At 48.5% G+C, this 27145-nt stretch overlaps 12 protein-coding genes across 12 annotated transcripts; 7 read left to right on the top strand and 5 right to left on the bottom strand.

The window, feature by feature from the left end:
* Window positions 1-109: 109 nt before the first annotated feature.
* On the top strand, window positions 110-2410 carry KY384_006160 (uncharacterized protein; the record flags this gene model as incomplete). Its single annotated transcript, XM_044814656.1, has 4 exons — window positions 110-190; window positions 237-1136; window positions 1277-1459; window positions 1670-2410. 4 exons carry the CDS (start codon window positions 110-112, stop codon window positions 2408-2410), a joined length of 1905 nt encoding a protein of 634 aa, XP_044668806.1.
* A 728-nt stretch (window positions 2411-3138) lies between these two features.
* KY384_006159 (uncharacterized protein) lies at window positions 3139-4167 on the top strand (the record flags this gene model as incomplete). Its single annotated transcript, XM_044814655.1, has 2 exons — window positions 3139-3276; window positions 3337-4167. 2 exons carry the CDS (start codon window positions 3139-3141, stop codon window positions 4165-4167), a joined length of 969 nt encoding a protein of 322 aa, XP_044668805.1.
* A 1453-nt stretch (window positions 4168-5620) lies between these two features.
* Window positions 5621-7262, top strand: KY384_006158 (uncharacterized protein; the record flags this gene model as incomplete). The annotated part of the gene is made up of 2 exons (XM_044814654.1): window positions 5621-6343; window positions 6396-7262. 2 exons carry the CDS (start codon window positions 5621-5623, stop codon window positions 7260-7262), a joined length of 1590 nt encoding a protein of 529 aa, XP_044668804.1.
* A 1041-nt stretch (window positions 7263-8303) lies between these two features.
* On the top strand, window positions 8304-9560 carry KY384_006157 (uncharacterized protein; the record flags this gene model as incomplete). The annotated part of the gene is made up of 2 exons (XM_044814653.1): window positions 8304-8396; window positions 9444-9560. 2 exons carry the CDS (start codon window positions 8304-8306, stop codon window positions 9558-9560), a joined length of 210 nt encoding a protein of 69 aa, XP_044668803.1.
* A 787-nt stretch (window positions 9561-10347) lies between these two features.
* Window positions 10348-10602, top strand: KY384_006156 (uncharacterized protein; the record flags this gene model as incomplete). The annotated part of the gene is made up of 2 exons (XM_044814652.1): window positions 10348-10410; window positions 10477-10602. 2 exons carry the CDS (start codon window positions 10348-10350, stop codon window positions 10600-10602), a joined length of 189 nt encoding a protein of 62 aa, XP_044668802.1.
* Window positions 10603-10844: 242 nt separating this feature from the next.
* KY384_006155 (uncharacterized protein) lies at window positions 10845-11609 on the top strand (the record flags this gene model as incomplete). The annotated part of the gene is made up of 3 exons (XM_044814651.1): window positions 10845-11066; window positions 11170-11252; window positions 11318-11609. The coding sequence occupies 3 exons, from the start codon at window positions 10845-10847 to the stop codon at window positions 11607-11609; spliced, it is 597 nt and encodes a 198-aa protein (XP_044668801.1).
* A 468-nt stretch (window positions 11610-12077) lies between these two features.
* Window positions 12078-14155, bottom strand: KY384_006154 (uncharacterized protein; the record flags this gene model as incomplete). The annotated part of the gene is made up of 9 exons (XM_044814650.1): window positions 12078-12261; window positions 12315-12343; window positions 12587-12638; window positions 12692-12887; window positions 12942-13149; window positions 13208-13306; window positions 13359-13765; window positions 13830-13961; window positions 14113-14155. 9 exons carry the CDS (start codon window positions 14153-14155, stop codon window positions 12078-12080), a joined length of 1350 nt encoding a protein of 449 aa, XP_044668800.1.
* Window positions 14156-14709: 554 nt separating this feature from the next.
* KY384_006153 (uncharacterized protein) lies at window positions 14710-15980 on the bottom strand (the record flags this gene model as incomplete). The annotated part of the gene is made up of 4 exons (XM_044814649.1): window positions 14710-14777; window positions 14836-15573; window positions 15624-15864; window positions 15918-15980. 4 exons carry the CDS (start codon window positions 15978-15980, stop codon window positions 14710-14712), a joined length of 1110 nt encoding a protein of 369 aa, XP_044668799.1.
* A 1557-nt stretch (window positions 15981-17537) lies between these two features.
* Window positions 17538-18903, bottom strand: KY384_006152 (uncharacterized protein; the record flags this gene model as incomplete). Its single annotated transcript, XM_044814648.1, has 2 exons — window positions 17538-18429; window positions 18560-18903. The coding sequence occupies 2 exons, from the start codon at window positions 18901-18903 to the stop codon at window positions 17538-17540; spliced, it is 1236 nt and encodes a 411-aa protein (XP_044668798.1).
* Window positions 18904-21386: 2483 nt separating this feature from the next.
* KY384_006151 (uncharacterized protein) lies at window positions 21387-23152 on the bottom strand (the record flags this gene model as incomplete). The annotated part of the gene is made up of 2 exons (XM_044814647.1): window positions 21387-22674; window positions 22722-23152. The coding sequence occupies 2 exons, from the start codon at window positions 23150-23152 to the stop codon at window positions 21387-21389; spliced, it is 1719 nt and encodes a 572-aa protein (XP_044668797.1).
* A 1062-nt stretch (window positions 23153-24214) lies between these two features.
* Window positions 24215-25718, top strand: SPM1 (Subtilisin-like proteinase Spm1; the record flags this gene model as incomplete). The annotated part of the gene is made up of 5 exons (XM_044814646.1): window positions 24215-24327; window positions 24382-24514; window positions 24556-24637; window positions 24689-25003; window positions 25063-25718. The coding sequence occupies 5 exons, from the start codon at window positions 24215-24217 to the stop codon at window positions 25716-25718; spliced, it is 1299 nt and encodes a 432-aa protein (XP_044668796.1).
* A 694-nt stretch (window positions 25719-26412) lies between these two features.
* KY384_006149 (uncharacterized protein) lies at window positions 26413-27069 on the bottom strand (the record flags this gene model as incomplete). The annotated part of the gene is made up of 1 exon (XM_044814645.1): window positions 26413-27069. One exon carries the CDS (start codon window positions 27067-27069, stop codon window positions 26413-26415), a length of 657 nt encoding a protein of 218 aa, XP_044668795.1.
* Window positions 27070-27145: the final 76 nt, after the last annotated feature.

The raw sequence follows: 27145 nt of genomic DNA, 5'->3' as shown, positions 1-27145 counted from the left end.
CGTAACAAGTCTTTGTTTCTCGTGTGCTTGGATTTGAAGCTGAGGCTGATAGAAATACGGCACCGTGTCGATCAAAGCTGGCCTCCTCTCTAATCAATCGAGCCCAACCATGTCAAGCTCAACAGTCAACTCGGCCAACAGAAAGCGATCCTTCTCAATAGAGTGCCCTAGTGATGACGGTACAGGCGAAGTATGTAATGTGGGACTGTAACCTTGTGCAAATATTGACTTCACAGTTTGAACCTGCTTCATCAAGGCCTCTTGCAATAGCAGGCGTCAGAAAGCAACCAACTCGGGGGAATAAGAAAGCAAGAAAGCCGGGAAGTCACAGTGCTTTGGTGTCAGGTGGTGCATTTGATACGCCCCTTGCTAAAACAGTTGCCCCTCCCAGCGAAGATTACTTGCAGATGGGCGACGAACATGATGATAATCATGCAAGGCCTGGCCAAGCAGCTTTAACGCCAACATCGATGACTGAACGTAGTGACAGTCACGACAGCTCTCTACCTTCTCCATCAGCAATCACTATGGCGTTGGGAGACGACGGCAGAGCGTGCTCACGTGCAAGTGGCCTGCCTATCGGTGGGAGAGACACGACGACTTCGAAGGTGAACAGTAGCATAACCAAAGATAATCTGGCAGCTGCTCTCTCGGCTTCAATCATGCTTGCAGCTGAGGAAGTTTCAAAAGTGGCGGTAAAACCACTAGTGTCACACTTTGATAGTGTACTCAAAAATACCCAGAAGGAGTTGGAAATAAAGGAAGTTGAACATGCTCGTTGTATGCAAGACCTGAATGACAAGCAGGAACAGTGGCAATTGACCGAACAGGGGAATCGATCGCAAATCTGCGGTCTGGAGCTGGCCTTGAGCGAATGTCAACGAGCTCTGTCGGACGAGCAGACAACACTAATTGATTTGAAAGAGCAACATTCTCAATTGACAAAGTGTGTGGATGACAGAATTGCTGACCAAGATAACATGGTAGAAAAAGCCATTGGACACCAACAGACAATCATTCAGTTGAAAGCGCGACTAGCCAAAAGCGAGGAATTGCACGAGAAGGAAATGGGGGATCTCACAAAACACCAACAAAACAATGCCTCTCTTATTTCCAAACATCTTCAGGGGCTAAGTGTATGCGATCTTTCCAAGATCAGTCCAGGTCAGGATACTGATGCTTAACAGGGCGTTGTCGAGTCGCGGATAGCGCAAATTCAATCTTCCTTAGGCAGCGCGATAACTCAGAATGAGAACCTAAAAAAGACTGCTCCCAGAGGGCGGAAGCTGCGAGTCTAGTCCATCAGACGTATCGCTTAGCAGTTCATGAGGAGCTTGAAAAATGTCTGAGTCGTCACACAACAAAACCTCGAGATGATGAAACGATCTTGGAAAATATCGCGACTCTCATGCAAAATGCTAAAAACCACACAAGCGGAATACTCGATCTTGTAGCGAGCGTCTGTAGCAACAGCCATGTGGCTGAAAATGTAACCATATGAAAAGCATTACTTAGGAGAATATTGACGAGTCTTGCAGGTTACCAACAGCTCCACGAAGGACCCGAGAAGGCGATTGACTGCTCAAGGCTTACAATCACAAGTCACGACCACATCGACCCATGTAAGGCGCGAGGCCCGTTTTCAAATCCTGTGCTAATACCACCGCAGGGATCTCCAACAGTCGGAGACGTGTCAACGACCCCATCCGGGGGACAAAACAAAGCGCCGATTCGCAAATACTCGGCTGTAAACATAGGTATAGCCTCAGGTAACCTACAAACTCAACGCAAAACTTTTATACCGTCGAAAGACTCTGGATATGAGCCTGACGAAGGTTCCTCAAACAAGACAAGAGAGGTCGACCCCCCTAGTGGGCCGCGGCAAATGGGTTCCGATGGTGTTTCGGGAATGATGACTACAAGGAATGGCTCGATAATTGATACCTGGAGACCAAATGACAAAGACAGGCGTCAAGTAGAGGATATTGATAGCTACCGCCCTCACGACGAACGCTCCCGCTCTGGGGAGGAGCTCAGACGTCGTCGATTCGATGCAACTGATACTGCCTCCAACATAAGCCTATGTCGAACCTTCCACATCCAGAATAGTTGTCCTGATGATGACGATCAATGTAAAGACGACCATGGCATTCGTCTACCTGACCACCTGCTCAATGTGCTCGACAATGTAGAGGGTGAGATTTCCCGGAACGGTCTTATCAGCTTGTTCAAGTCTCTTGAAAGAGTACGTCGGGAGCGTTATTGCCACCATTATCATGTGAAAGGCGACTGCCTCCTTCCTGTGTCCAGATGTAAGTATGAGCATGGCGAGAAAGTTCATGGCACTGATTTGGAAGTCATGAAAATTGCTCGCAAAATGTACGAAAAAGTCAATCAGATTCGGAGATAGGATATTTTTGTTGGGGTTGCAAAAAGCTACATGTGACGGTGTAGTATGACATGAAAAAACAGGGGCCAAATTGCAATACCTTGCAAACTATTTCGCGTTTACTCTACCACAAAAGCATTCTCTATATTTAGAGATCGATTTCGGTCTCGGTTCAAGATTTTAATGAAGACGCATTTAGCCAACGGTAATGTGAATTTGCTCTTTCCCTATCAGTGGTGGCAAATTTAGTTTTGGTCAGGATGGACCTTCCTTTTTGGACGGGGATCAGTGTAATTTGTCGTAACACGTGAAGATCAACAGAACGTGCGGGTCAAATCGATATCCCCCGAACAACCTGCTATCAAAACACCAACAAGGTCGTCAACATGTCGCTCAGACCTGTAAGACACCTTGCAGTTGCGCAAGTCGATTTCTAATGTCGCATAGTCACAGGCAGTTCTAGAGAATATTGACGAGCTACGGAAAAGTGGGAAACCTTGGTCTACCATTGCGCGAGTGATTTAACCCTGTCAGCATACTCGTACATCACGTGCTGACTTGCAGGCATATCCATCAATTAAGCAGGGTACTCTCAATTTGTGCTACTTGGTACTACTCTTTCTTGTAAAAAATTGATAGCTTTTCTGGCTGATGAAAAAAAGGCATGGAAGGAACCAGTAGATTCGAAGGTCGTAGAATGAAGTACTGAATCCTCCCAATCTTCTATCAGCTCACTTTTCCAGAAATATATGCAATTTGTCGCCTTAAAAGGAGGGCAAACTGCTTACCACCAAAGGATAGCAGGTGATAGTGCATCCCTGCTTGCGCCGAAACCTGAGAGGCACGCTACTCCTTCCAAACGTGTGAAAGACGATGTGAATGGTTATGTGAGTATCTCAGGAGCAATCTACTCTACGGATCACGCAATTCAAAGGCTGACCTACTAGTCTGAGCGACCCAAAAAACGTGTCATGGTAGACAACACCACTCAAAGCACAGGCACCAAGTCACTAGTGGTCACGCTGAAATATGCGAGGCCATCAAGCACCAGTCACAAACAGAAGTATGACTTGTTGTCCCCGCCAGGGACTCCTTCAACAGATTCAAAGCCAGCTACTACGAGGAGCGATGGTTCTATTTCTACGCCATCAGGCCTTGTTCGGAACACAACTCAGGAAGCCATCGGGAAGGACAATTCAACACCGTCTTCTTCGCAAGCACCTACGCCGATAGTAGTCGAAGATCTCGATGAGAACGACGTACAGTTAGCGGACCGGGAGGGTGCGATCAGCGACAGTGACAGCGACAAAACGGCACCCGCAGTCTTGAACATGTTAAAAATGGTGTCTGACTTTATGCCCGCCGTCTACTCACGGCTCAGCCGTGAGTTGAGAGAGACTAAATCACAATGCCTAGTGGAAGCCAGACTTCACGAAAGCTGTAAAACAGCCCTAAAAGACAAATCTCGTGAAGTAGATCGCCTGCAGGGTCTACTGGCTTCTACGGAGGAAAGGGATCCGACTCGAATCCATAAATTGGAAACAGAACTGAAACAATACAAAGAAATAGCGTGCAATCAGAAGAGAGTTTACGAAGAAGACGTCGAGTCCTTGGTGAAGAAAGTGAAGGAGAAGACGTCTGCGATCACAATTCTCATGGAGCAGGATAAACAAAGTGAACGATCTGCCTCCTCATATATCAATAAGATATCTGATCTGGAGGAAAAGCTATCTGAGATGTGCCACCGCAAGGATCTGGAGCGGGAGATCGAGAAATGACGTCGTGGGACGTTTACACACTCTATGGCTTCGAAATCTGACAGTGAAAGATTCAGGTACGAGACTGGCGCAATTCCTCGTCCACTCGCTGGAATTCTTAATTGAAGTTTCGTGTGCTTGCCAAGGCAGGACCCGTAACAGAAATGGGCCCCCGATAGATTAGGATGGAGTTGTTCCTCTGTATAGGAACCAATTCTTTGCTGCAACTACTATGATGGAAAAGCTGACATTCATAAAAACTTACATCACAATGATTGATGTCTACCATGGGGCTGCATAAGTTCGCATATCTTAATATGTCAATTCGATCCTAAAGGCTATTGTTACTGCTATGGCTATCACCATGATGACAATTGTCATCATAGGACTTATAAGTGTGTCTATGGTAAAGATATGGCAAGGGGGGTGAGGAAACTTTCCTCATATGTGCGCAACGTGCTGGTGGATAATGAATGAGGACATGCATAACTTGCAAATAGGCCACAGATTCATGTGACACGATGTAATTATATGACTACTAAGTTTGAGGATTGATGGTTCGCTTTGGCGAAATAGGAATGCGAATCCATCCATCGTGCCTGCTGCTCTTATCGGAATTTATGGGCTCCTGAAGTGAATTTCGACTGCACCCTATCCGCCTCTCGCTCCCCGATTTCCGGCATGTGGCTTAACTGATACAGAAAGGGAATTCCATTGGTTGTGCCAAGATCACGAGATTCGCACTGCATAATTAGCAGTAATTCCTGTGTCTGGAAGACTTGTAGGGCTAGACTCTCATCACCAAGCGATGATGACACCGCTTGATTTGGTCAGTCACCTAGGCAACAGGCATTAACACACCCCACTTCGCCCCTCAAATTGACTTGAGACAGGACGATCAGCATTTCAAGAGTATCGATCACCAACGCAAGCAGGGTGTGATTTCGTGGCGATCAATCTTCGATGTAAGTCTTCAAAGAACAACTTATGTCTTGACTGACTGACCTCCCCACAGGCGTACCCTAGCATCAATACGCAAACGCTGACTGTTTATTACTATGTAGCGGCAGCACCTACCCGCTAATCCGTAAGCTAACGATATACCAGCGTTGGCTCAAAAGCCCTTTGGTGCTTGAAAACAGCAAGAAGTGTAGTCTTAGATTGTTGCTAAGCGTACTTTTAGCACGAAGAAATGCCATCCAAGTCCAGGAAGTCGGCGCTCAAGATAAATGCTGAACCTCCAAAAGGACAAAGCAGTGATCGGGACACCAAAAGCGTAGACCTGTCCACCTTACCTGTCTTGGGCTCTGGTTCAGCTGACAAACCCTTGGTATTCTAGGGATCCATGAGAATAGGATATCGCCCTCACAGTGGCATTGGATCTCCTAGTCTTTCCCAAGAGGTAGTACATTTGTCAAAGAAAGGGCACACTTGTAGCTAATGCGTTCAGGTTCTGGGAAATGATACCTCCAATATGGCAGTCTCTTCCCAGGAAGCTAGTCGAAAAAGACGTAGAGTTTCCGAGGCTGATGATCAGTCAAAGCTGGATGTGAAAGCAGAAGATTCGTCTGTTAGTGACGAAGAAGACGTTTCATCCGCTTTAGGACCGATAGTAGATCTTTTCAAGCATGCAATCATGACAGTTGCTGACGTCCGAGATGTCCAGACCAGGCAGGAGCGCGTAGAGCAGCAGCAAGAAGATATTAAGCATAGTGCTACTCAACTCAAACTTTGGGAAGCTGAACTCGCTTTGAACACTATGCGGAAACAACACAATGCTCTCTCAGCAGCTCACGCTGACATTGAAAGCCGTCACGAGCACTTAAGACTGGAACATGAGATGTTAGAGCAAGCATTTACAGACCAGAAATGCGTCGACAGCGATCAGACGCTGACACTGAAGAAGGAACTAGAGTTCAAAATTGTCGAAAATACTTCTCTTCAACAGCAGCTTGACCATTCCAGACATGATGCACGAGGCAGCGACTCTCAGCATCGTGCTCAACTTGACTACCTCAAAAGGCAGATAACGGCGCAAGACAATCAAGGTACAGAGAATGATGACTTGAAAGAGCAACTCCGTGCCAAAGAGGCGGAACGTCAGGAGCAAGTTCGTGCTAAAGAGGCTGAATGTCAGGAGCTCCGAGTCCATGTCCGTAGAATCTTAAATTTAGAACGGTCAGCCTCGAACAACCAGGTACGCATTGATGGCTCTTTAATCCTTGAGCGAGCGCTAACGACGCCTACAGCAAGCCCCACTGGATTCGCAGCAGGCTTCACTGAATTTACAACATTCCGGGGAGCTACAAAGAGCACTTGGTGAAATCTCCCATCACCTGCGTAACGCGCGAGCTCACAATGAGAATGTGGAGTCATTTAATAGAAGCTGTGCTAAAGATATGGAAGGGCTTTTCCAAACACTGTATCCCCTGGTCAACAGTGCTGTGAGGGAGTCATTCGAAAAGATCAAGGCGACAACCAAAGATATGAAAAGTTCTATTCGCGCCAGTAGAAGGTCCAGTGAAGAGGCGGAACGACGAGCTACCAAAGCTGCCAAGGCTGAAGTGGACCTCCAAATGTATTCAGCAAACAACCCTATGGCAAGTACACCAGCTCCTTCGAGCACACGGCCTTCGATCTGCAACAACGTGGACATGCATCGTGACCCAAGGCGGCATTCTCTCACGGGCCCGTTGCCCAAAGTGTCGTTTAGAATCTCTTCAATTCATGTTCCGAATGAACATCATGCCAACACAGGTCAAAGAGATGATATGGAGAGCGAGGAAGGCGAGGGTATCGATCTAAACGAAGCTGATGTTGGCAGGACAACGAAAGAGTATGCCCAGGAATGTCACTCCAAGGCTGATACAAAGTCAAAAATACCAAATACCAAGCGACCTGGGTATAATGTCTTCGAAAATAATAAGTCGGAGCGTCGACGAAAGACCGTCGATCATAATTCTTGGAAGGAGGATGATCGCACGCAGCTGGACCGTTATTCCTCCCCACGCAAAGAGAGTGACCGTAAGCAAGAAGACCATTGTTCCCCCCTCGTAAAGAGAGCGTTCGTATACTGTCGCCAGCCAAGCGCGACCCAAAAGAAAACCGAAGCATGATCGCCACACCCAGAATGCCAGCGGCAATGGCTTCATTAAAGCCAATCTAGGCCTCTGTCAAAAACACCATCTTGAAGGGTACTGTATTGCCGGGGATCTATGCCCTGATACGCATGGGGAACAGTTAGGACAGGAAGAAAAGATGTTTTAAGGCGCTACAGTCGAGGCAAGAACGTATGAAGGCCTTTGCAAGATTTTCTACCTGGAATTCGAAAACAAAACAGTTCACTGCTTACTTACATGGCTCACGATTATACCGAGAAGCAGTCGCACCAATACGGAGTATAATGTGAATGTGCTGATTACAGAAATTTGCTTGTTATGGTAGTATGCATCAACAATGTAGGCGGCAAAAAGTATCGGTTATCGAAGCATATAGTATGGACATCAGCAGGAAGTCTTCTTTCAAGTGTTGGAGTTGCCACAAGCGTAACATAACATAACCTGTCAAACACTGAGCTCGCTTCTTTGTTTCGCAAGGATGTTGGCGTTTCGATCGATCGCTGAATCTAACATGCACTGCCCCAGATTTCTCCAATTTTCTTCCCATACACGCAGTACTGACCCGTCTTATCATGTTTTACTTTATACCTCGAGTAGGCCTAGCAACTCCTTCCGCACAGACTCAAGAGAGCTCGCTGATCATTGATCCTTCTTATTTGGCGCAGTGAGATCCAGCCGTGGTCGACAAAAGAGCATGGTAGCTTTTGAGCCGTCAATCACATCATTTGTATAGCAATTGCGTCCACGAGTTGGCGTAGCGCATTGGCAATGGAGGAGTCATCGTTTTATAGCCCGTTGTCACTCCTAACTCGAACAGGCAATACTCTCGAGGTTTGAGACATATAACGAGCGCCCGTGATTCCTCAACCGGTTGCCAACTCAGTATCTCGATCTTGACGGCGAAGCCAAGCCGGCGCATTGAGCCATTGACGCTCCGTGCTGTCGACAACACTTGACGCAGAGAAGGATGATAGCAGAGCTGGAGGAGCGCAGACACGTGGTACTTGAGACAGAAAACGTTGATGGCGAGACTCCAAGATGCCTGGGATCGGCATGGCCGGTGTGCATTCCGATTGGGACGCCTACCTGAATCATTCCCGTGCATGGCCTGGAGCTTCGCAAGTCAAGAAGGTCGACTGCGTTCAAGCTTGCAAGCTTGCTGTGCCACCCAATTAAAATAGTCTCCTTTCAACCAGAGGAGTAGATCCCTCCCTCCCCCCGCATCTCCACACGATACTAGGTCCTTACTTCCATGGGGACTATCTCGGGAGGCGGATGCGCTGCCTCTCCGATTCGATGTCTGATATGGACGCTTATTGTGGCCATGCAGCCTACTTACGTCGTGCTCGAGAGAGGGCCCTTGAGACATGCAATCCTTTCAACCACATGCGTCTTCGCATATCTTGCATCTCGCGTCCTTTTCCTTATCGAAATTCCCTCAGAACCCCCATCTTCTCAATAGAGTCAAGACGCATCTCGTCGCGTGTCTCTCTTGTTGATCTCTCTTGGAAAACGCACGGCAAAACAAACACTCCCGTTCATAGCGTGTACGAGATCTCAAGCAGTGGTGCGACCTCAATTGATCGTTGGAACTAAGCCACATATACACAGAATTTACACAACATCTATCCCGGCAGACTCTAGATAAGCCCTTCAACAGCTAAGTGCCGAGGTGGTAGCCATATCGAATACCCTGTTCGGGCTCCATTGTCACTGCTATTAGCAACCTCTTGGCCGGGGCATTTATCAATTCACTTCCGTGTTTCGAAGCTGTCTAAGCTATCCTGGTTCTGGCATCAGATCCTTGATCGAATTCGCACCCCGTAAAAATATATATGTAGTCTTGACCACCGGCTTATCTGTTTCAAAATCTTGGGCATCGCTTCTGCCTCAATTCCTACATCTCAACATTGAAATAATAAATCTATCAATATGTTTGGGAAACGGTACTTGGGCCTTACGGGCACCAAGCTCCAAATCGCCATTGGTTTTATTGCTGGCCTGGACTTTTTGTGAGCAAGAATGCACCAACTATCGGCAGTGCGAGCTGACAAACGAAAAGATTATTCGGTTATGACCAGGGTGTCATGGGTGGCCTCCTAGATGGAAAGGCATTTGTACGTCCACTGCAGTCTATGTCGCGGTATGTACAAGAAACAATGCTTACACAATAGGCAGACCAAGACTTTCCCGCAGATCGACGCGACGAAAGCAACCGAAGAAATGCAAGGGCTGAATAAAGCTCAGAGTACGCACCGAGGCACCATTCAAGGTCTGAAAACCCCCAAGTTGTAAGCGATGATTCATGCTGATGCTTCTGGATAGGTATATCTGTGGCTAGCTACAACGTTGGCTGCTTCTTCGGCGCTATCTCATGCATCTGGGTTGGAGACATTCTCGGTCGCCGGAGGACTATCTTCCTCGGATCTTCCATCATGATTGTCGGCGCGTCTATCATGTGTTCTGCTTATGGTTTGCCCCAATTCATTGTCGGTAGAATTATCACAGGGTCAGTCAAACTCCCGATTCTTGAGCGGGTGGAGCCAATCACTGATCGACGACAAGATATGGTAACGGCCTTAACACTTCCACGGTACCTACGTGGCAATCGGAATGCTCGAAGTCTCACCGACGAGGCATGCTGGTCATGATTGAGGTAGAGTCTTCATTCACCATCTTCTGATCTCGCGGACAAGGCGCTGAATCCTTACAGGGAGCTCTGATTACAGGTGGTATTTGCATCAGTTACTGGCTCGACTTTGGCTTTTCCTTCCTCGAAGGGACAGTCACGTGGCGTTTCCCTATCGGCTTCCAAATATTTTTCGCCGCAATAATCCTTGTATTTGTTCTCGTTTTACCTGAATCACCCAGATGGCTAGTCCTGAAGGGCAGAGAAGACGAAGCATCTCGCGTACTCGCAGCATTGAGCAATTTGCCCGAAAGCGATGTTCGTTACACCAACCTAGCCTCGCTTAAGCAAGTATCTAATAAATTGTGATAGAGCTACATCGAAGGCGAAATGTCAGCTATCAAAGACACCGTGCTTGAAATGGAGAAAGGAGGGTTCAAGGATCTTTTCACCATGGACGAAAATCGGCATTTGCATCGCACTGCGCTGGCCTACGTCAACCAGGTGTTTCAGCAGGTAAATATAGATTCTTATCAAAGGTTGATCTTACCTTTTTGAAGAGCTCTTATTGATAATTAAAAGATATCTGGCATCAACCTCATCACCTACTACGCGCCGACGATCTATCAGAATCAAATTGGCCTAAAGGGACTTACTCCGCGAATTTTGGCCGCATGCAATGGAACAGGTAACCCAGACGACCGATGATGATAAATTTACGGGACCATGAATAGCTGATTCAATTACCTACAGAATACTTCCTCGCCTCCTGGATCGCCGTCTTCACGATTGAAAAATTCGGCCGTCGTCAGCTGTAAGTTTCCCACCCCCTTGCCGCCACCTCAGCACTTCCCCCTACCCCCTACCCCCTATCCCTCACTTTTCCTCTCTCCCATCCCCTATCCCCAAACAAACACTAAACTCCCCAATCTAACCCGACACCCAACAGCATGCTCTTCGGCGCCGCCGGCCAATCCTTCTCCATGGTGATCCTCGCAGCAATGAACTCGATCGGCGGCAAAAACCCTGGGATCGTCAGCGCCTTGTTCCTCTTCCTCTTCAACACCTTCTTCGCTATCGGCTGGCTGGGCATGACGTGGTTGTACCCGGCGGAGATCGTGCCGCTGCGGATCAGGGCACCTGCTAATGCGCTGAGTACGAGCGCGAATTGGGTACGTTCAGCCTCCCTTTCATTTTTTTCGTTAGAGGAAGGGGGCGAGGGGGGATGTGGATGGGTGGAAAATAGGAATGAGGAGGGAGACTGACTAGATGCAGGCATTCAATTTCATGGTCGTGATGATCACGCCCGTCAGTTTCGCGAGTATCACTTACAAAACCTACATTATCTTTGCTGTAATGTACGTTTTCCCCCTTCCCCTTCACCCTTTCCACTCCTCCCCACCCTTTCCTAACACCACCCCAGCAACGCAGCCATAGTCCCCACAGTCTACTTCTTCTACCCCGAAACAGCGTACCGCTCGCTGGAGGAAATGGACTCCATATTCCTGAAATGCAACTCGATCTTCACGGTGGTGAAGATCGCGAAGGAGGAGCCAAGACGGTATGGCAAGAATGGGGAACTATTGATTAGTTATGAAGATACGGATATGGCGGAACGGAGGGGGAGTGTGCTTAGTGCTGGTGGGGGAGGAGGGAGGAGGAGGAGTAGTGCTGTGGTTGGGGAGAAGGGCGGGGTCGTTGAGAAGGAGGTGTAGTTGGTGGAAGGGTTATTGAAGGGGATGGGGAGGGGGGAAGTGGCGAAGGCGTCGGGGTGTGGGTAGAGTGATTGGGGGGGGGGCACTAGGGTTCTGGTGATTTTATGTGAATGGGTGAGTAGGATATACCAGGAGAATGCAGGCGACAAGACGTTTAGATCGGGTAGATAAAGCAAAGCAAGACTGTGAGACACTTTTCTATTCTACCTGACTATCGATCGCCTAGTTTTCTGTATTCTTCTGCTGGTACCTGTGCTATTGTGTTCGCCTGAGTTTCTTCCATCATCTGCGTTCCGTCTCAAATTCTGTGCATATGAAGCTTTGCTTGAAAGAAGATGCTTGGTACAACTTCATTATCGTCCTCCTTTCAGCAAACAAACCCGACCTTCGTCGATCAAATCACCTCTTGAATATTCATCATCACATTGGGAGGCTTGAACCAAGCGTGAGAGACATGTCGTTCGCTTCTTACCATCCACCGAGGTTCTGGGAGGCCTCGGGAGCTGGAGCGCCACCGGTGCCCCAACCTTCAGCACCACCAGAAGCTTGGGTAGCTGTCTCGCCGTATCCTCCATCCGTAGCGCCGCCATAGCCACCGTTGGCAGCTCCTTCCTCAGCGGGGGTTCCTTGCAGCGAACCTTGGTATGGCCCACTATATAATGTTAGTCGCTTGTCCTACGACAGAGGAAAGCTGGAGGTACGTACTTTGATGGCAATTCGAGCATTCCACTTTGCTCCAGTCTCGTGGCTTTGGGCAGTCACGAGAGAAATGGCCCTTCTCGTCGCAGTTGCGGCAAGTAACATTCTCCGGGTTCTTAGGCTTATCACACTCTTTGCTCTCATGACCTTCTTCGTTGCAATTACGACAGATCATCTTCTCACATTCCTTTGAGAAATGACCCACTTGAATTTGTTAGTCAAGAGAGAGGTTCAAAGGGAGTTGTGCACATACTTCCACCACATTTGCGACATTCGACATTCGACAGGTCGGGAGGCTGGTCACAATCATCCTTCTTGTGGCCTTCTTGACTGCAAATCATTAGAGTGATGAATCGCCTGTGTGAAGTAAGATATCAACATACCCGCAATTACGACAAGTCATAGGCCCACGTGCTTGCTTGCGAGGTGTTGTGCAATCACGAGCACGGTGACCTGGCTCGCTGCAATTTGCGCAAGCGATTGTGATTTTATCAGGGCGGAGGAGCTCCTCGCCTTCTGCTGCGCCCTCCGTAACATCTGCTTCCTTCTCGGGGCAATTCTTTCCCACATGCCCAAGCTCTACCATCAGAATCAGCATACGTAAACTCAAAGGGTTCGAAAAGGTTCAGTCACCATCGCAACGGTGGCACTTAGGCATCAAACGCTCCATAGGCATACCAGCCTCCTTGAGGCGTTCAAGATTCTCTTCAGGAGTGCTAGGCCAGACAGCCAACATCTTCTTACGCTTTGGCTCAGCATCCCAGTAGAATCCTGCCTGATATTTCTTGTCCAACTCGCCTTGAAGGCTAATGTAGGTATGTGTCTTTGGTAGTTCCTTTTCCTACAGAAGCTGCTTAGCCGTCTCTCGTGCAATATTGACTCTCAAACGTCTAACTTACAATTGCAACAAGATGTAGATTGAAGTCATTCTGGCGAAAAGCCTTTTCGAGCTCCTCGTAAGTTGCATCGGGACAAGCTTTCGTGTAGATAGCAAAGGCCTAGTCAGCACATTAGCGATAATGTTTTTAAAGATGTCTTGAGAAAGCTCACATCGCGAATACTCTCCATGTCCTTCCCCTCATCTGATTTAACGAGTGCATTCCAAGCAGTCTCCTGGTCTGCGTCCGAAATGTTGCTCCGGTCAAATTTCCTATTTGCCTTGCAGTCTTTCACCTCGTGGCCTTCCTCCTGGCAATTTTTACATTTCTGTGCCGGCTTGTCTGGGCACTCGCGAGCAGGATGGCCTTCTTTGTTACAATGGCGGCAGGTACCCTTGAAGACGCGAGGCTCTGTGCAGTCTGCTTTGTTGTGCCTATAATCTTCGATTTCAGCGGAGTGATTATGATGGAGGATTGGAAGAGACAGACCCAGGCTGGCCACAATTGAAGCAATTTCCTGAATTATCGCCTTCTGGTTTTTTAGGACACTCGCGAGCCTTGTGTCCGGGCTCATGGCAGCTGAACTTCTATCAGCATATTACTCGGATGAATTAGGTCACACACAAGTTGCACGTAAAGTCACCACCATCGGCTTTGGTCTCCGGGTCTCCAGCAACGTTGCCATTGCCGAAGGTTTCATCATTGGCAGTAGTGCCGCCGCCATTCCAGGTGTCACCACCGGTGGCGGCACTCCCTGCGTTCCAGGCATCATTCGCTACGAGAGAGCAATGTTAGCTGATACTAGCTAATTTGGGGGGCCTAGAAGCTCAAGGATGAACATCTATCTGTGGCTGAAGATGGATGATGAAGTAAGAAATGATGTTGATTTCTATGACGCGAGAAGGAGTAGATGAATCTGATCTTACCTCCTGAATCCCACCCAGCGGCTCCGTCAACTGCAGCCGCCATCTTCTTCTGTTGTCTATGGTAATATCAGTGTCTCCAGTCTTCCACGCGTGATCAGAAGCTGTGAGCTTACTTTAGGTTGCTTAAGTGTTAAGCGTGAGCTGCTTGTTTGTTGTGTTCTGCAGAGTCGGATAGAGAATGAGAAGCCTTTCCTCACTCGATCTCACTCAAACTGTATGCCAATACTTGCACAAGATCTTTATGATGATCTTGCAAGCTTCTTGGTGTGTACACAAATCACGCGGTTCACAGAGAGGGAGGAGGGGGAAAGGTTGAAAGGAAATGTGTTGAGCGCACAAAAAGGAATCTTACAGAACCGGGCGCTAAGGACTTTGATTCACCAACACTGCCTGGTGGCGACGGTGAATGAAATCCCACCTTAGGTCTCCAGAAAGGCGAGCCCTAGTCTCCAAGGACAGGCAACGAAGCACGCTTCCACGCAAACTGTTTTTGAGCTTGATGTTTCTAAATTTTAGGATCTCAGTCAATCACGGTGATGTACATGAGTTGTACGCTCAAGGGGTATATAAAACAACTTTTCAACCGCCGAGACCTTCTCATAGATAGCCTTTCAGAACAGCGGCTTCCGCATTCAATATAGAGGAGCCCGAGGCACCTATGACTGCTAGAAGGAGTCTCAGTAACGGCAAGGCGATATGCTTTTGTTGGGAGGGATTACTTACTATTATGACTCAATGCCGTGAAAATAATATCGCAGAATCCGCTAGGATCTTCTCGGACCCTACCAACAGTGATGGTGTATCCTCTGCCCGCGTCTCTGTCAAGCTTTGGCTGCGGTCTATCGGCTTCTTCCATTACGGCGATCGCCTTCTCTGGTGCAGACGGGCATTCCATCTTCTGCACTTCAGATACATAATCCTTCATCGCTTGCTTCACCTGCTCTGCAGACGGGACTTTACTCCTATCTGCGAACCGTACAGACACGCAAGCTCCGTGTCCGTCTGTCACAGCTACCCTGTTGCAAGTCGCTGAGACCTTCAGGTCCGTCCTGTCCACCAGAGCTTTGCCCTCCACATCGTACTGCCCAAGAATCTTTCGCGACTCAGGCTGCATTTTGTCTTCTTCGCCAGAGATATACGGGATCCAATTGTCCATCATCTCCATCATACTGGGTCCCGGAAAGCCCGCTCCTGATACTGCTTGATTGGTGACCACGCTAAGTCCATCGATCGCTCCGCACGAGGCTTGTATGGCCGCTAATGGGATGACTATGCCGATGACCGCGCAATTGGAATTGCAGACGAGGAAGCCTTTATCAAGCCCATTACTTTCTCTCTGAACTTTGATGTAGTCTAGGTGCGAAATATTCACTGTAGGGACGACGAGCGGTACTGATGGGTCCTGTCGATGGTTTTTGGCGTTTGAGAACACTGGGATGTTCTCCTTCAAGAATCTATCCTCTACGGTCGACTGTAAGCGCTATTGTATTGCTGGGTTCCGTAGCACTGACCAACTTCACCAGCAACAGAGGAGTCGAGGCCAGAGAAGACAACGTCACAATGCTTGAAATGCTGCGGGTCGCACAGTGTGACGGTCAATTCGCCAATGTTCTCTGGCATTGAGCCCGATGTCTTCCATGTTGTTGCCTCTTTGTATGTCTTGCCACTTGAGCGTTCAGAAGCTCCCACCGCTACAAGCTCAAAATGTGGATGTTCGGCCAAGAGAAGGGAGAAACGCTGCCCCACACTGCCCTGTGGTGAGAATTAGTGGATTGATCAAGCTGTAGGGAGGATCTTCGACTCACCGTGCAACCTAAAACACCGCATCTCTTCTTTGGAAACCCTTTCTTCGGGGAGGAGAAGTCCATCGAACCTGCGAACACGTTACGCGATTGGAAAAGCCCATTAAGAGGCCGCTTTTCGGAGTCATAAAGTTACTTCCAGACGCCAACATCATCTTAAGCCCGTTAACTCCGGCGCTATCTAAGACATCTGGCCCCTGATCGATCATAAGTCGTTTGCTCTCGACAGCGAACTATAGGTCTATCCCCAATAGATGCATTACATCAAAAGTATGGTGCTATCGACTGCAATTTGCGATGCAGAAAATGACTTATTCTGGAAATTCTAAGAGTACCGTCACACAAGACATGGGCTCCTCCAACTTACGTGACCCCTTTCCAAAGGACTATGACCCGCATGTACATATCCATCTTTTCGTACCCTTCACACAATTAGCACTCGTCCCCTAAGCAAACATGATCACGCTCCCCTGCGCCATACTGCTCTACGTCCGTATACTTCCACATGGAGCAATAAAACCGCTTGACATACTCTATCCCAAGGAAATCCATAGCCCGTCACGTGCGAGGCAAGCGCCAAGGCTCATTTCTCGTGAATTATGAATGTGTTGAAAATTAGTGCTTGGTCTCTGGTTTGTTGTCAAAGCAGCAAAGGTATTTGTGAACACCGGAGGAGAGCCACGCTGGATGACTTGGCCCGCATGGGGACAGCGAAGTGATAACCGGGTCATCGCTTGTGCTGCTAGTCGATTCGTCCGTCGCGATGGGAGAGTCTATGCTGTTGTTAGAAAGAGGCGCAGTGGAAGTGCTCATTCGGAAGGAGCTGCTGACTAGACAGGGATCTTATAGTAGCTGATGACGGAAAGGCTGACGACAACGCAGGAGCGCTCTCAGTGCTAGACGTTTTGTCAGTAGAGCTCAAGAGACTGAAGCTGCTGAATCAGGGATTTGACAAGCTATGCAGCGGAGAAGAAGTGGCCGGAAAATTTGTAGGTTCACGTGAAGACTTTGGAGAGTCGGTCCGGATGGCGGTATCGTATTCTGCCACAATCATCGTCGAAGTTCGATTGCTTGACGTCCCTAGCAGAAAGAGAGCAAAAAGGATAGCAAGAAGTCTGACGCGAAAGATTGTGAAAATCGCCCACTAAGGCGTCTGTGCAGGTAGATCTAAAAACTGGGAGGCATTGAATCTGTTATGAATGGACATATAAGCCAGGAAAAGGCTTTGTGTAGTGTAAATGTGCAGAGATCAATTATTAAGGGGATTCCCCTACCAGCTTCATGGAGAGGATTCGTGATCTACGGGACGTATCGCACTGACAACAAGTTCAAGTAGGCAGGTCTCACCTTTACCAAACTATGAATCTGATGGTGTGACTTTGAGAGTCTGTTGAGGGACTGCATGTGTCAGCATTCTCAAAGTCGCCAAGTTCGATGTGGGCTTCTATTCTATCGATTTTCTAGTGAGCAGACAATTCTAGGCTGTTTGGAGCTTACCGTTCCTAGTCTTCTCATTAATCGGGTCCGTGCTAGGGGTGTGTTCATGTATAAGTAATGAACCGAGCGAAGTGCTAAGTTACTGTTGCTATTATGATTTGTTCTTTCATCTCATTATCATCCTCCCTATTCCATAGTGAAATCCCATACGACATGCTCATACCCTTTCCTTCGCTTGACCATGACCCGAACATCCTTTTCTGGTGGAAAAATATTCGTCGCCATACTCTCTTGTTTCTGCCTTGGAATCTCCCAAGGCCCATCCACTGGCACGACATCATACCTCAACACAAACAAAGCAGTCAGCGCCATAGCTTCTAGTGTAACAAAATGTCGGCCCGGGCAAAGCGATGCTCCACCACCGAACGGACGGTAGGCAGTAGTGTTCGTCTTGAACTCCTTACTTTTTGGCAGCTTAAGGAACCTCCGCGGCTGGAAACTTTCAGCATCGCTACCCCAAATTTGAGGATCTAAATGCGTGACAGCCATTGGCATTTGTACAATCATGCCCTTCTTTAACAGATACTGGTCTTGCAGCACAATATCCTCACGCACGTAGCGAACGCTGGACCCCAGCGCATGAAGTCGTAGCACCTCTTGTAACGTCGAGTGCAGGAGCGTACATCTCTCTCGCATGGTGAGAATATTTAGACAGCGGGTCCTGTCGCCTCCGAGTGATACTGCTATCATATCCAATTCCATACGTATATCGCGCAGGAGATTGGGGTTTGATAGGACGTGCACGATCATATAGAAGATAGCAGGGACAGTGTTTGCCAAGATACCAAGCAGCACTCCTACTTCCAAGCGGCTAGAGTTCCAAGCATCTAAGCCATAGCGGGTATTTAGAGAATGTCTTGATTGAATTAATGCAGCACCCTTTGCATGCTTTGCATCATACTTCTCGAAATATCGTTGGAAGGCAAGCCCGAGTTTCCTGCGAGCTTGATGACCTTTTGGTGCGAAGACGGTAGGCAGAATGTCCACAATAAGTGTATTGAGGTCTTGATTAAACTCCCTGTGGAAATGCTTAATTCAAGCACCTCTGAACGATGTTGGTAGTCAGCACTTACTAGAAGGCTTCTACACAGGACTTTTCACTCTCATTAAAAGGGTTGTTCACGCCGTATATAGCTCTGGTACTGCACAAGGTGACCATGTGTTTTATCCAAGCGAACAAGTCTACCTCTCCGCCAGGATCAAGCTTGTCAAATTGGACCGACGCCTGCAAAAGCATTTCTGCTGTCATGCTCTCGAGGTTTATCCCGGGAGCTAGACTTGTTACCGTCGAATCATGAATCTCAGTAACGTAACCTGGTCCATCTTCACCGTTAAGATTGTGCTGAACTACTCGGCTCGTAGCGTCATTGTGACCAGTAATACGTTTTCCAAGCTGGGCGATAAAAGGGTTGAAAGCCAGGACTTTTGAATTACGATTGACAGCATTGACCAAGTCAATTGATGTCACAACGTAAATTTTTCCATTCAGCATGCGTAAAGTGTAGATAGGCAGCTTGCACTTGGCGCTAGGAGTCCGGGGTCAGCATCTGCCTGTACAAATTCCACCGCTTAAACACTAGTCCTGAGAATCACCTGATCTTTTGGTAGTAACGTGTTCCATGCCAAAAGAGGCCGAGGAGATGTCCAATGTAAGGAATGGAGGAGGTTATCACTGGTGGCTCATCTTGGGAATGTATGGGTATAAAGAAACGATCAAAACAATAGACAGCAGTGAAAAGAACAGCAGCAAGGACGAAGTACATCGTAGGCCACGATTGCGTTGGATTTGACCTGTATCAGAGACGATGTCAGCTGAAGGCTCAAGTGTGAGCAAGGTGTTCGAGCCGACCAAAGTAGTCTATAAGGTTGATCCGTAAAGGTTGCGGAAGATCGTCCCAGGAGCTGACATGAGTGCAGCACACCTCCACACTAGCAATCAATTCTTTACCCACTTCTGCAGGGCTCGAACACGAGACGCTTTTTAGGACACGAATTGGGACGCCTGTGGAAGACTTCGGAATTCGAAACAACGTATCTTTGCCACGTCAAGATCAACGGTAAGTGGGCTGAGGCTCTGCATATGCACGCGGACCACATGCATGAGATGGCGAATCGGCGATTGCACTCAGATTCCTACTGGCCTGAGAAAGCAACCAGCCTTCTATCATTACTTATTTCGCAGACACCTTTGCTGAGTGATCTCAAAGAGCCTCTCACTAGAGGCATTGGGTCAGTTATTGAGGAGAATGCTCGGCTCTGAGGCCTGTTGCAAGCGTCCCAGAGACCTGATGCTACACATAAGGCTACCTTTTGACGAGAGACCCTCAGCTATGATGTATTGCGAGTTGCGATCTCGTGGCGAAGCATGCATGACCCATGTCTCATTGTGCCTTCGATGTGCCGAGCTGTAGGCAGGCTCACTATTCATTTAGCTACTATAAGGCACAACTAACGAGCTCATAGTTGCCTGCTCGGCACTTGAATGGGCAATGTCTTTCCAGTGATACCATTCGGTAAGGAGGTGGTACAGTATTCGGCAATGCAATCGATCTGCCAAACGTATCGCTTTCGGGGAGGAGCAGCATGGCGGAGGCTGGAGTCAACACGTCGTGCCGTGTACTATGCATGTGCGTATCGACTGATCTCGGGCATTTGGTTCGTTGATGTGAGGAAAAAGAGTCAGCGATGATGATCAGTAGCCTTGTAGTTACAAGCCTGACCGTCGTCGGAGACTCTTATACGAGCAGAAAACCAGACCTTTACCGTCAGATCCACTCAAGCAGAAAAATGGCTTCAACAGTATACAGCTCCCGTATATCTACTACATCCTACCAGGTAATTGCTGTATCACCGGGACCAGCATACATAGCACTAATCCCAACCCCAGGGGGTCACTGGCGCATTGTTCCGGTTGGCAATGATTACCTTTCTGGCTCGTACCTATATTCGGACCCGTATACTGAAGCAATTCTTCGCAGAGGACGTTTTACTTTCTTTCGCGGTAGTATGCTTATGCGCAACAACAGCCCTCGCGTTCGTCGCTATGGCAAATCTGTTTAATGCCCTTGCAGCTATCTTGCATAACGCCAGCCTTAAAGAATTAGCCCACCTGCTCGACCAAATTCCCAGAACCTCGAAGCTTGAGAATGCGGCAACAACTCTGTGGTGGTGCGTGTTATTTCCAGTCAAATTGGCCTTCCTCTTCTTTTTCCGGCGACTTATCATTCATCGGAGACACCTGTACATTTGCTGGTGGTGCGCTATCGTCTTTACAATCGCAGCCTTCGGAGTGTCTTGTGCGGCTGCTTGGATGACCTGCCCGTATTTCACCACCGAGAAGGTTCTCTGTAAGTTTTTGACACTGTTGTCAGTGTAAGAACCCAAGGCTAAATCGTTCCAGCTTGTTCAGGGCCATCAAGTAGCTACCGAGTTATACGCGACACTGCAATCACCACTGTGATGGATGTCACGACCGACTTAATTGTGCTCGCATTTCCGATTGCTATACTGTGGCAAGTCCACGTCAATACTCGCCAGAAGGCCGGCATAGCTATCTGGCTCTGCTTATCGCTTGCGATGATCTTGGTGGCCGTCGTGAGGATGTCTGGGCTCAAACTGGTGGGTGGTAGCGTAGACATCGTATGGTTGGCTTTTTGGCAACAGCAAGAGTCCAGCATCGCTGTCATGATGGTGTCCATGTCAGCCTTTCGCTCGTTGTTTGTAGAAACTTCAAGAGGCGCTCTGCCCCAGAGAGGTTTCGATTACACGTCGAAGAATTGGCGAAGGAAGCTGGTGCAGAGGGCTCTTGGTTCCATAGACGAACATAACACTACGTCCACCGGTATGGGATTGCCAGAGATACCCTCAGCAACTCTCACGGGCATGTCCGATATCATTCAGGAGGTTTGACAGATTATTGGCAGTACTGAATAAGATCTCGGCACCACATATACGTATGCATGCTCGAACACACGTTTAAGTACCAAAGGCCAATACTTTGCCCTCCGTGATCATTTTGTCAACGTTCGCCATAACCGCTTTGCCGAGTTTCACGTTGACGAGGCTCTCTGTAAACAGCACCCAGACGCGCAGGTTATGTTTCTGATTGAGACGCAGAAACATCCCGCGAAAGAAGGTTTTCGCATCTTCTAGGTCCGTTGCATGGTGCTTATATTCCGGCCAGTAATCTTGTATAGGATAATTCTTCATATTCTCGGCCAGAAGGTCGGTGTTGCTCATAAGTAGCAGAATGGGTGTCAATTCGAGCCATTTGGAGGCACATATCTGCTGGAACAATGCTAAATCATCCTGAAGGCAGAGTAAGGGCCTGTCATCAAAAGCGAAGACGTAATAGGCTGAGATGTCCACGACAAAAATCATAGTCGACATTCGTTCAAATGAATAGATCCATTTGTTTTCCCTAGAGTGCAGCCCAATGACATTGAAAACTCGATACCGGTGGCGCATCCACGTGGATTTCCTAGAGAAGATAGTTTCTTTGATGCTTTCTTTGATGCTTCCGTCCTCACTCTCCAATCCCGGAGAGGTCTCTCCATACGCCAGGCCCATAGACCTCAGAAGCACCTGTCCACTACTTTTTGCATTGCCAACCAAAAGCAGCTTTTTTTCAACAGACTTCTTTCGTTGAGAGTCACTTTCTAGAGACATCGAGCTGCGAGGCTTTAAGGAATCAGGCATACGTAATAGCTTTCTAGTGATATGCTGAGTCTGCTCCAGCCGGCGGCCTTTATCCTCAGATGTCGTCGTTGTTTGTGGGGACAGTGATGCACTGGTGTATTCGTCACTATCCAAGACTGACGGGCTTAAGCTGACACCATCGAGCTCGGGTCGGTGTAAATCGCTCACCACTGGACCATGGAGCGCCGTTCCTAGCGAGCCATTCATAGCATGCATTGCTTCACCTTCTCCAGCGCCTCGTTGCAGGCTCTCATTGTCACGTGAAGCCCAGCGAGCCTCTGTCTGAGTATCACGCTTGTTCTGAGCCTCGAGTTGAGCCGATAGAACGGCTTTTTTCATGTTAGACTTCATTGTTGTAAAATAAGCTCGAGAACTAAAGACTTCTTGATCGAAAACAAAAGACAAGTCAAGCAATTCGGAATTTTGAGTGCAGACACTTCTACGCGTGTCATGGGACTCGTCATCGTGCAACCACAATAGAGATGACGTCTCATCTCTTGCTCTGTATATGGTCTGGCGACTTGCTGATTGCTCTAATAATGTCATTTGTTCGGACTGGGATCGACTATACTAGTGTTACAACGGCGTGGAACAACTTTATTGAATCCTTACCATTGCAAAGCAGTAAGTAAGAGCTGAAGGGCAGCGACATTGTGACCCAGCAGGTTTGAGAAATCGCTTCTTTCTCTTTCGCCCCATAGTGCCTGGGTCTTCTTTCTGAAAGTCAAACCCTTGTCTACAGAAAGCTCCAGGCGAGCCAGGCGATTGTTCAATGTTTCAATCAAGAGTTTGCAGCTGTCGAGTGAGGTGATCAGTTCTGGAACAATCTGAGAAATGATATCGCGCTGACTGTCGTCTATCAACCGAGAGATTTGGCGTAAGGCAGTCAGGAGGGTAGAAAGTTGGGTTGCGAGAAGTCGCAATGAGAGATCAGCGTTCTTGTAACGATCCTTCAGTCTACCCAAGCGATGAAGACAGTCTGCACATAGTTGCACAACAGTTATAGCTGATGCTGCAGCTCCTAACAGGGACACTAGTTCCATTTTGCATCAGAGGTCCTCATAAATTTGTCAAGCCACGGCTCTATCCTCTTAAATAATGAATGCACGTCAAATATAAGCTAATACTTCAAGCAAAGGCCTCATATGGCAAGTAGTCTTACCAGCCCAATTGAGCCTTGTCCATTGAGCTTGTAATGTCATGCACCGTAAAGCATAGTCCTTGCAGGAAGCCTCTGATCAAACCACAGACACTGAGTTGCGTGTTCCGGTGTCCAGAGGGATGGGCTTGAGGGCCGTTATATCTCCTGAATAAGGCTACGGTTCACTGATCTCAGCTGAAGTTGATTGCAAAAAGTTCTGTCGTCATATTCGCAGGGCGCTTCTGCACCAATTGGGATGACTCTAGCATACCGAGTGAGGAGCCGCTCATTGGTCCTGGATTCTGCAGGACCTCAAACCATGATCGTCCGTCATGCATCTCAAGCATAGAATTCGCAAAGGTAAGATTGAGCTAGAGGTATTTCCGTATTACGCGCAGCAAGCAGTGCCGAAGGCACGCAGCCTTTTGTGCCTGATGCAGTGAGGAGTAGATGCTCCAGTAATAGAGGGATTACGCTCTAAACATCGTGCGCACTTCATTCAATCAAAATGCTTTGCTCTGAACCGATTGGATTGTTAGTGAAAGCATGCGATTGCGATAGCAAAAGTCGCTTTATTATAGGGGTAGCCCCTATTCCTTTAGGGGGTCGGCCTTACGCTGCCAAGGCCGCCACTAAGGGGTCTCGACTCGGCACCCCCACCTTGCTGTCATCTCTTGCATTGCCGTTGTCATTGGGTCGTCAAGAACCTTGGACCTGCTTGGTGCTTATGCCCCTGCCACGCAATTGACTCAGCTCTCTTTGTCCGAATGAGTAGTCAGCTTCTCGTTAAGCTAGGCATGATACGCGCTGTTTGAACTGCTGCATGCCCTCAATCAGATCAGAAGCAGTCCTTGACAACCACTCCACAGACGTTGAGCCCTGAATCACAGATCCCTCGAAACCCCGCTATCGACAGTGCTAGGCAACCAAGTCGCTGGGTGACATACTCATACGGACGTCAAAAATGACGGATCTTCAGGGCAGAAAGGTGTTCAAGGTGTTCAACCAAGACTTCATAGTGGATGAGCGATATAATGTAACAAAAGAGCTGGGGCAAGGCGCATACGGCATTGTCTGGTATAGCTTTCTCAGAGGAAGTCATGACTGAAGAGTGGTCCTGACTTGAGATAGTGCTGCTCAAAATAATTCAACAGGAGACGGAGTTGCAATCAAGAAAGTGACCAATGTCTTCAGCAAGAAGATCCTTGCCAAACGAGCTTTGCGAGAGATCAAGCTGCTTCAGCATTTCAGAGGGCACCGTAACGTCCGTTCATCGTTCCCGCTCACATCTCTGAAGACCTGCAGCTAATGTCAATGAAGATTACATGTTTGTATGACATGGACATCCCGAAACCAGACAACTTCAATGAGACATATCTCTATGAAGGTCAGCAGGCATGCTTGAATCAAGGTCATTCAATTGACTGAGAATATACAGAACTTATGGAATGCGATCTTGCTGCTATCATCCGGTCCGGTCAACCACTCACAGACGCCCATTTCCAATCATTCATATATCAGATACTATGTGGTCTCAAATACATTCATTCAGCAAACGTTCTCCACAGAGATCTCAAACCCGGAAACCTGCTTGTCAACGCCGACTGCGAGCTGAAGATCTGCGATTTTGGTCTCGCAAGAGGATTCTCAATAGACCCCGATGAGAACGCGGGCTTCATGACCGAATACGTGGCTACGCGATGGTACCGAGCACCAGAAATCATGTTGAGTTTCCAAAGCTACACCAAAGCCAGTAAGTTCACTCCTAACATTCCCCCAATGTCCACTCCACCACTAATCCCCTCCACAAAGTCGACGTCTGGTCCGTCGGCTGCATCCTCGCCGAACTCCTCGGCGGCCGCCCCTTCTTCAAAGGCCGCGACTACGTCGACCAACTCAACCAAATTCTACACTACCTTGGCACGCCCAACGAAGAAACCCTCTCCCGCATCGGCTCCCCACGAGCCCAAGAATACGTGCGCAACCTGCCCTACACAAACAAAGTCTCCTTCCAACGGCTCTTCCACCAAGCCAACCCCGACGCGCTCGACCTACTCGACAAAATGCTCGCCTTCGACCCCTCCTCCCGCATATCAGTCGAAACGGCGCTCGAGCATCGCTACCTGCACATCTGGCACGACGCGTCCGACGAGCCGAATTGTCCCCAGACGTTCGACTTTCATTTCGAGGTCGTGGAGGATGTGCCAGAGATGAGGAAGATGATTTTGGATGAGGTGCTCAGGTTTAGGCAGACTGTGAGGACGCCCCAGGGTATGCCGGGCCCGGTCCAGGGAGGACAGCAGCAGCAGACGCAGCAGCAGGGGCAGGTGCCGATGCCGCAGGATAGTATGGGGGCGTGGAGGCAGGAGGACCCGAGACCGCAGGAGGCGGCGATGGTGGGTGGTGGTTATCAGCAGGATGATTTGAACCAGGTTCTGCAAGGGGGGTTGGATGCGATGCATCAATAAAGAGTCAGTCTCTTAGTCATAGGGATGGTACGGTTTTGGTAGGGCTACGAGGGAGCTTTTGATGGATGTGGACGCGTTCTGATGATTTGATGGTTGAATGTTGCAGAGATGCAGGTTTGGATAGGCAGGTAATACAATGATTAAACGCATCCATTGATTGAGCCAGAGCAAAGACGGCATTTGCGAGAAAATTGTTACTAATATGTGATTATAGGGGGAGAGCCCATTTGGTCTCGTCCTTTGTATTCTAACGATGGATGCCGTAGGTCATAACGCTAATTTCAATGCCAATGCCTGCACTGTGTTCCAATGGAGGAGGTTTCCATGTCCTCTGCGTCATTATCGATGCTAATGCGTCACCATAACGATGCCCAAAACCCCTGAATGCACACCAAATTCTCGTGAATGCTGCTTCCCATGGCTAATGCTAGCAATCTGTTGCTCGTTGAAACGATCCCCTTTCTATCCGCTAAAGAGACGTGCGTTTCTGCCGTAAGATGCATCTGATGATCATGGATGCACGATTTTCCGTTCGTCGAACCCATTAGCCTGTTGAAACCGATAGTGGCCCCTTACTAGATGCTGAGCTCAGGCTTCAGGTCCGCTTTTATCCTGAGTGAAGATAGATGATTGATAAGCCTGCACCATAGGGTGTTCTTACAATCCATTTCCTTTCGAAAGTGTTCTAAACCCTTCACGATGGCCCTCTCTCAACATAATCTGGCGGCTTTACCCTCCCTTCTCTGTCCCAGTCCCTCAGCTCCACGCTCGCCGCGTCGTCGCCCAAGTGTGCCCTCTCAGGCTCCTTTACGTAGGGTGGTGGTGCCTCTCCTGTCTCGTCAAGGCCTTCATGATGCATTATTCTCGTGCCACCACTGCCGTAGCCTCTTCTCCATCCTCGCCTCGAGAATGATTGGGCCCAACCGGTTCGATCGAGATCTTGTGCTAAGGCGTCCCGTTGGTTGGATTGTTGCCGAAGCAGAGCAGCTTTCCGTCGCCTGTGAAGAGACCAGTAGACGATGATTATGATGATTATGAGAACGGCAAGGAGGAGGAAGTAGTAGTTTAGGAGACCATCATTATGGCCGTCATCACCGCCTGAAGGGTCTGTGGCAGTGTCATTTGAGGTTGGGGTGCTGAAAGATGGTGCATTGTCTGAGGCGGTAGGAGGGGCCGGTAAAGAAGATGGGGCTGGTGGTGATTGTTGATCTGAATCATCTAAGTCGTCTGAAGGGAATGAAGGTAATGAGGTCGGTGAGGAATCCTGTGCTCGGATATATTCGGTGAGGATGGCGAGGAGGATGAAGAGTTGAGCGTACCAGGGTTTCACATGCGGCTGAGGACAATACATTGTATATTTCGGAATGCAGTCAGCGTCGATGGTCGTCAGAGCGGTCGTGTTCTTGGTTCTTGGAGGCGCATGTGAG

Source organism: Bacidia gigantensis (genome assembly GCF_019456465.1).
Source record: "Bacidia gigantensis strain McMullin 20006 chromosome Unknown contig_246, whole genome shotgun sequence".
Classification (NCBI taxonomy): Eukaryota; Fungi; Ascomycota; class Lecanoromycetes; order Lecanorales; family Ramalinaceae; genus Bacidia; species Bacidia gigantensis.
This window is presented reverse-complemented; position numbering and strand designations above follow the sequence as displayed.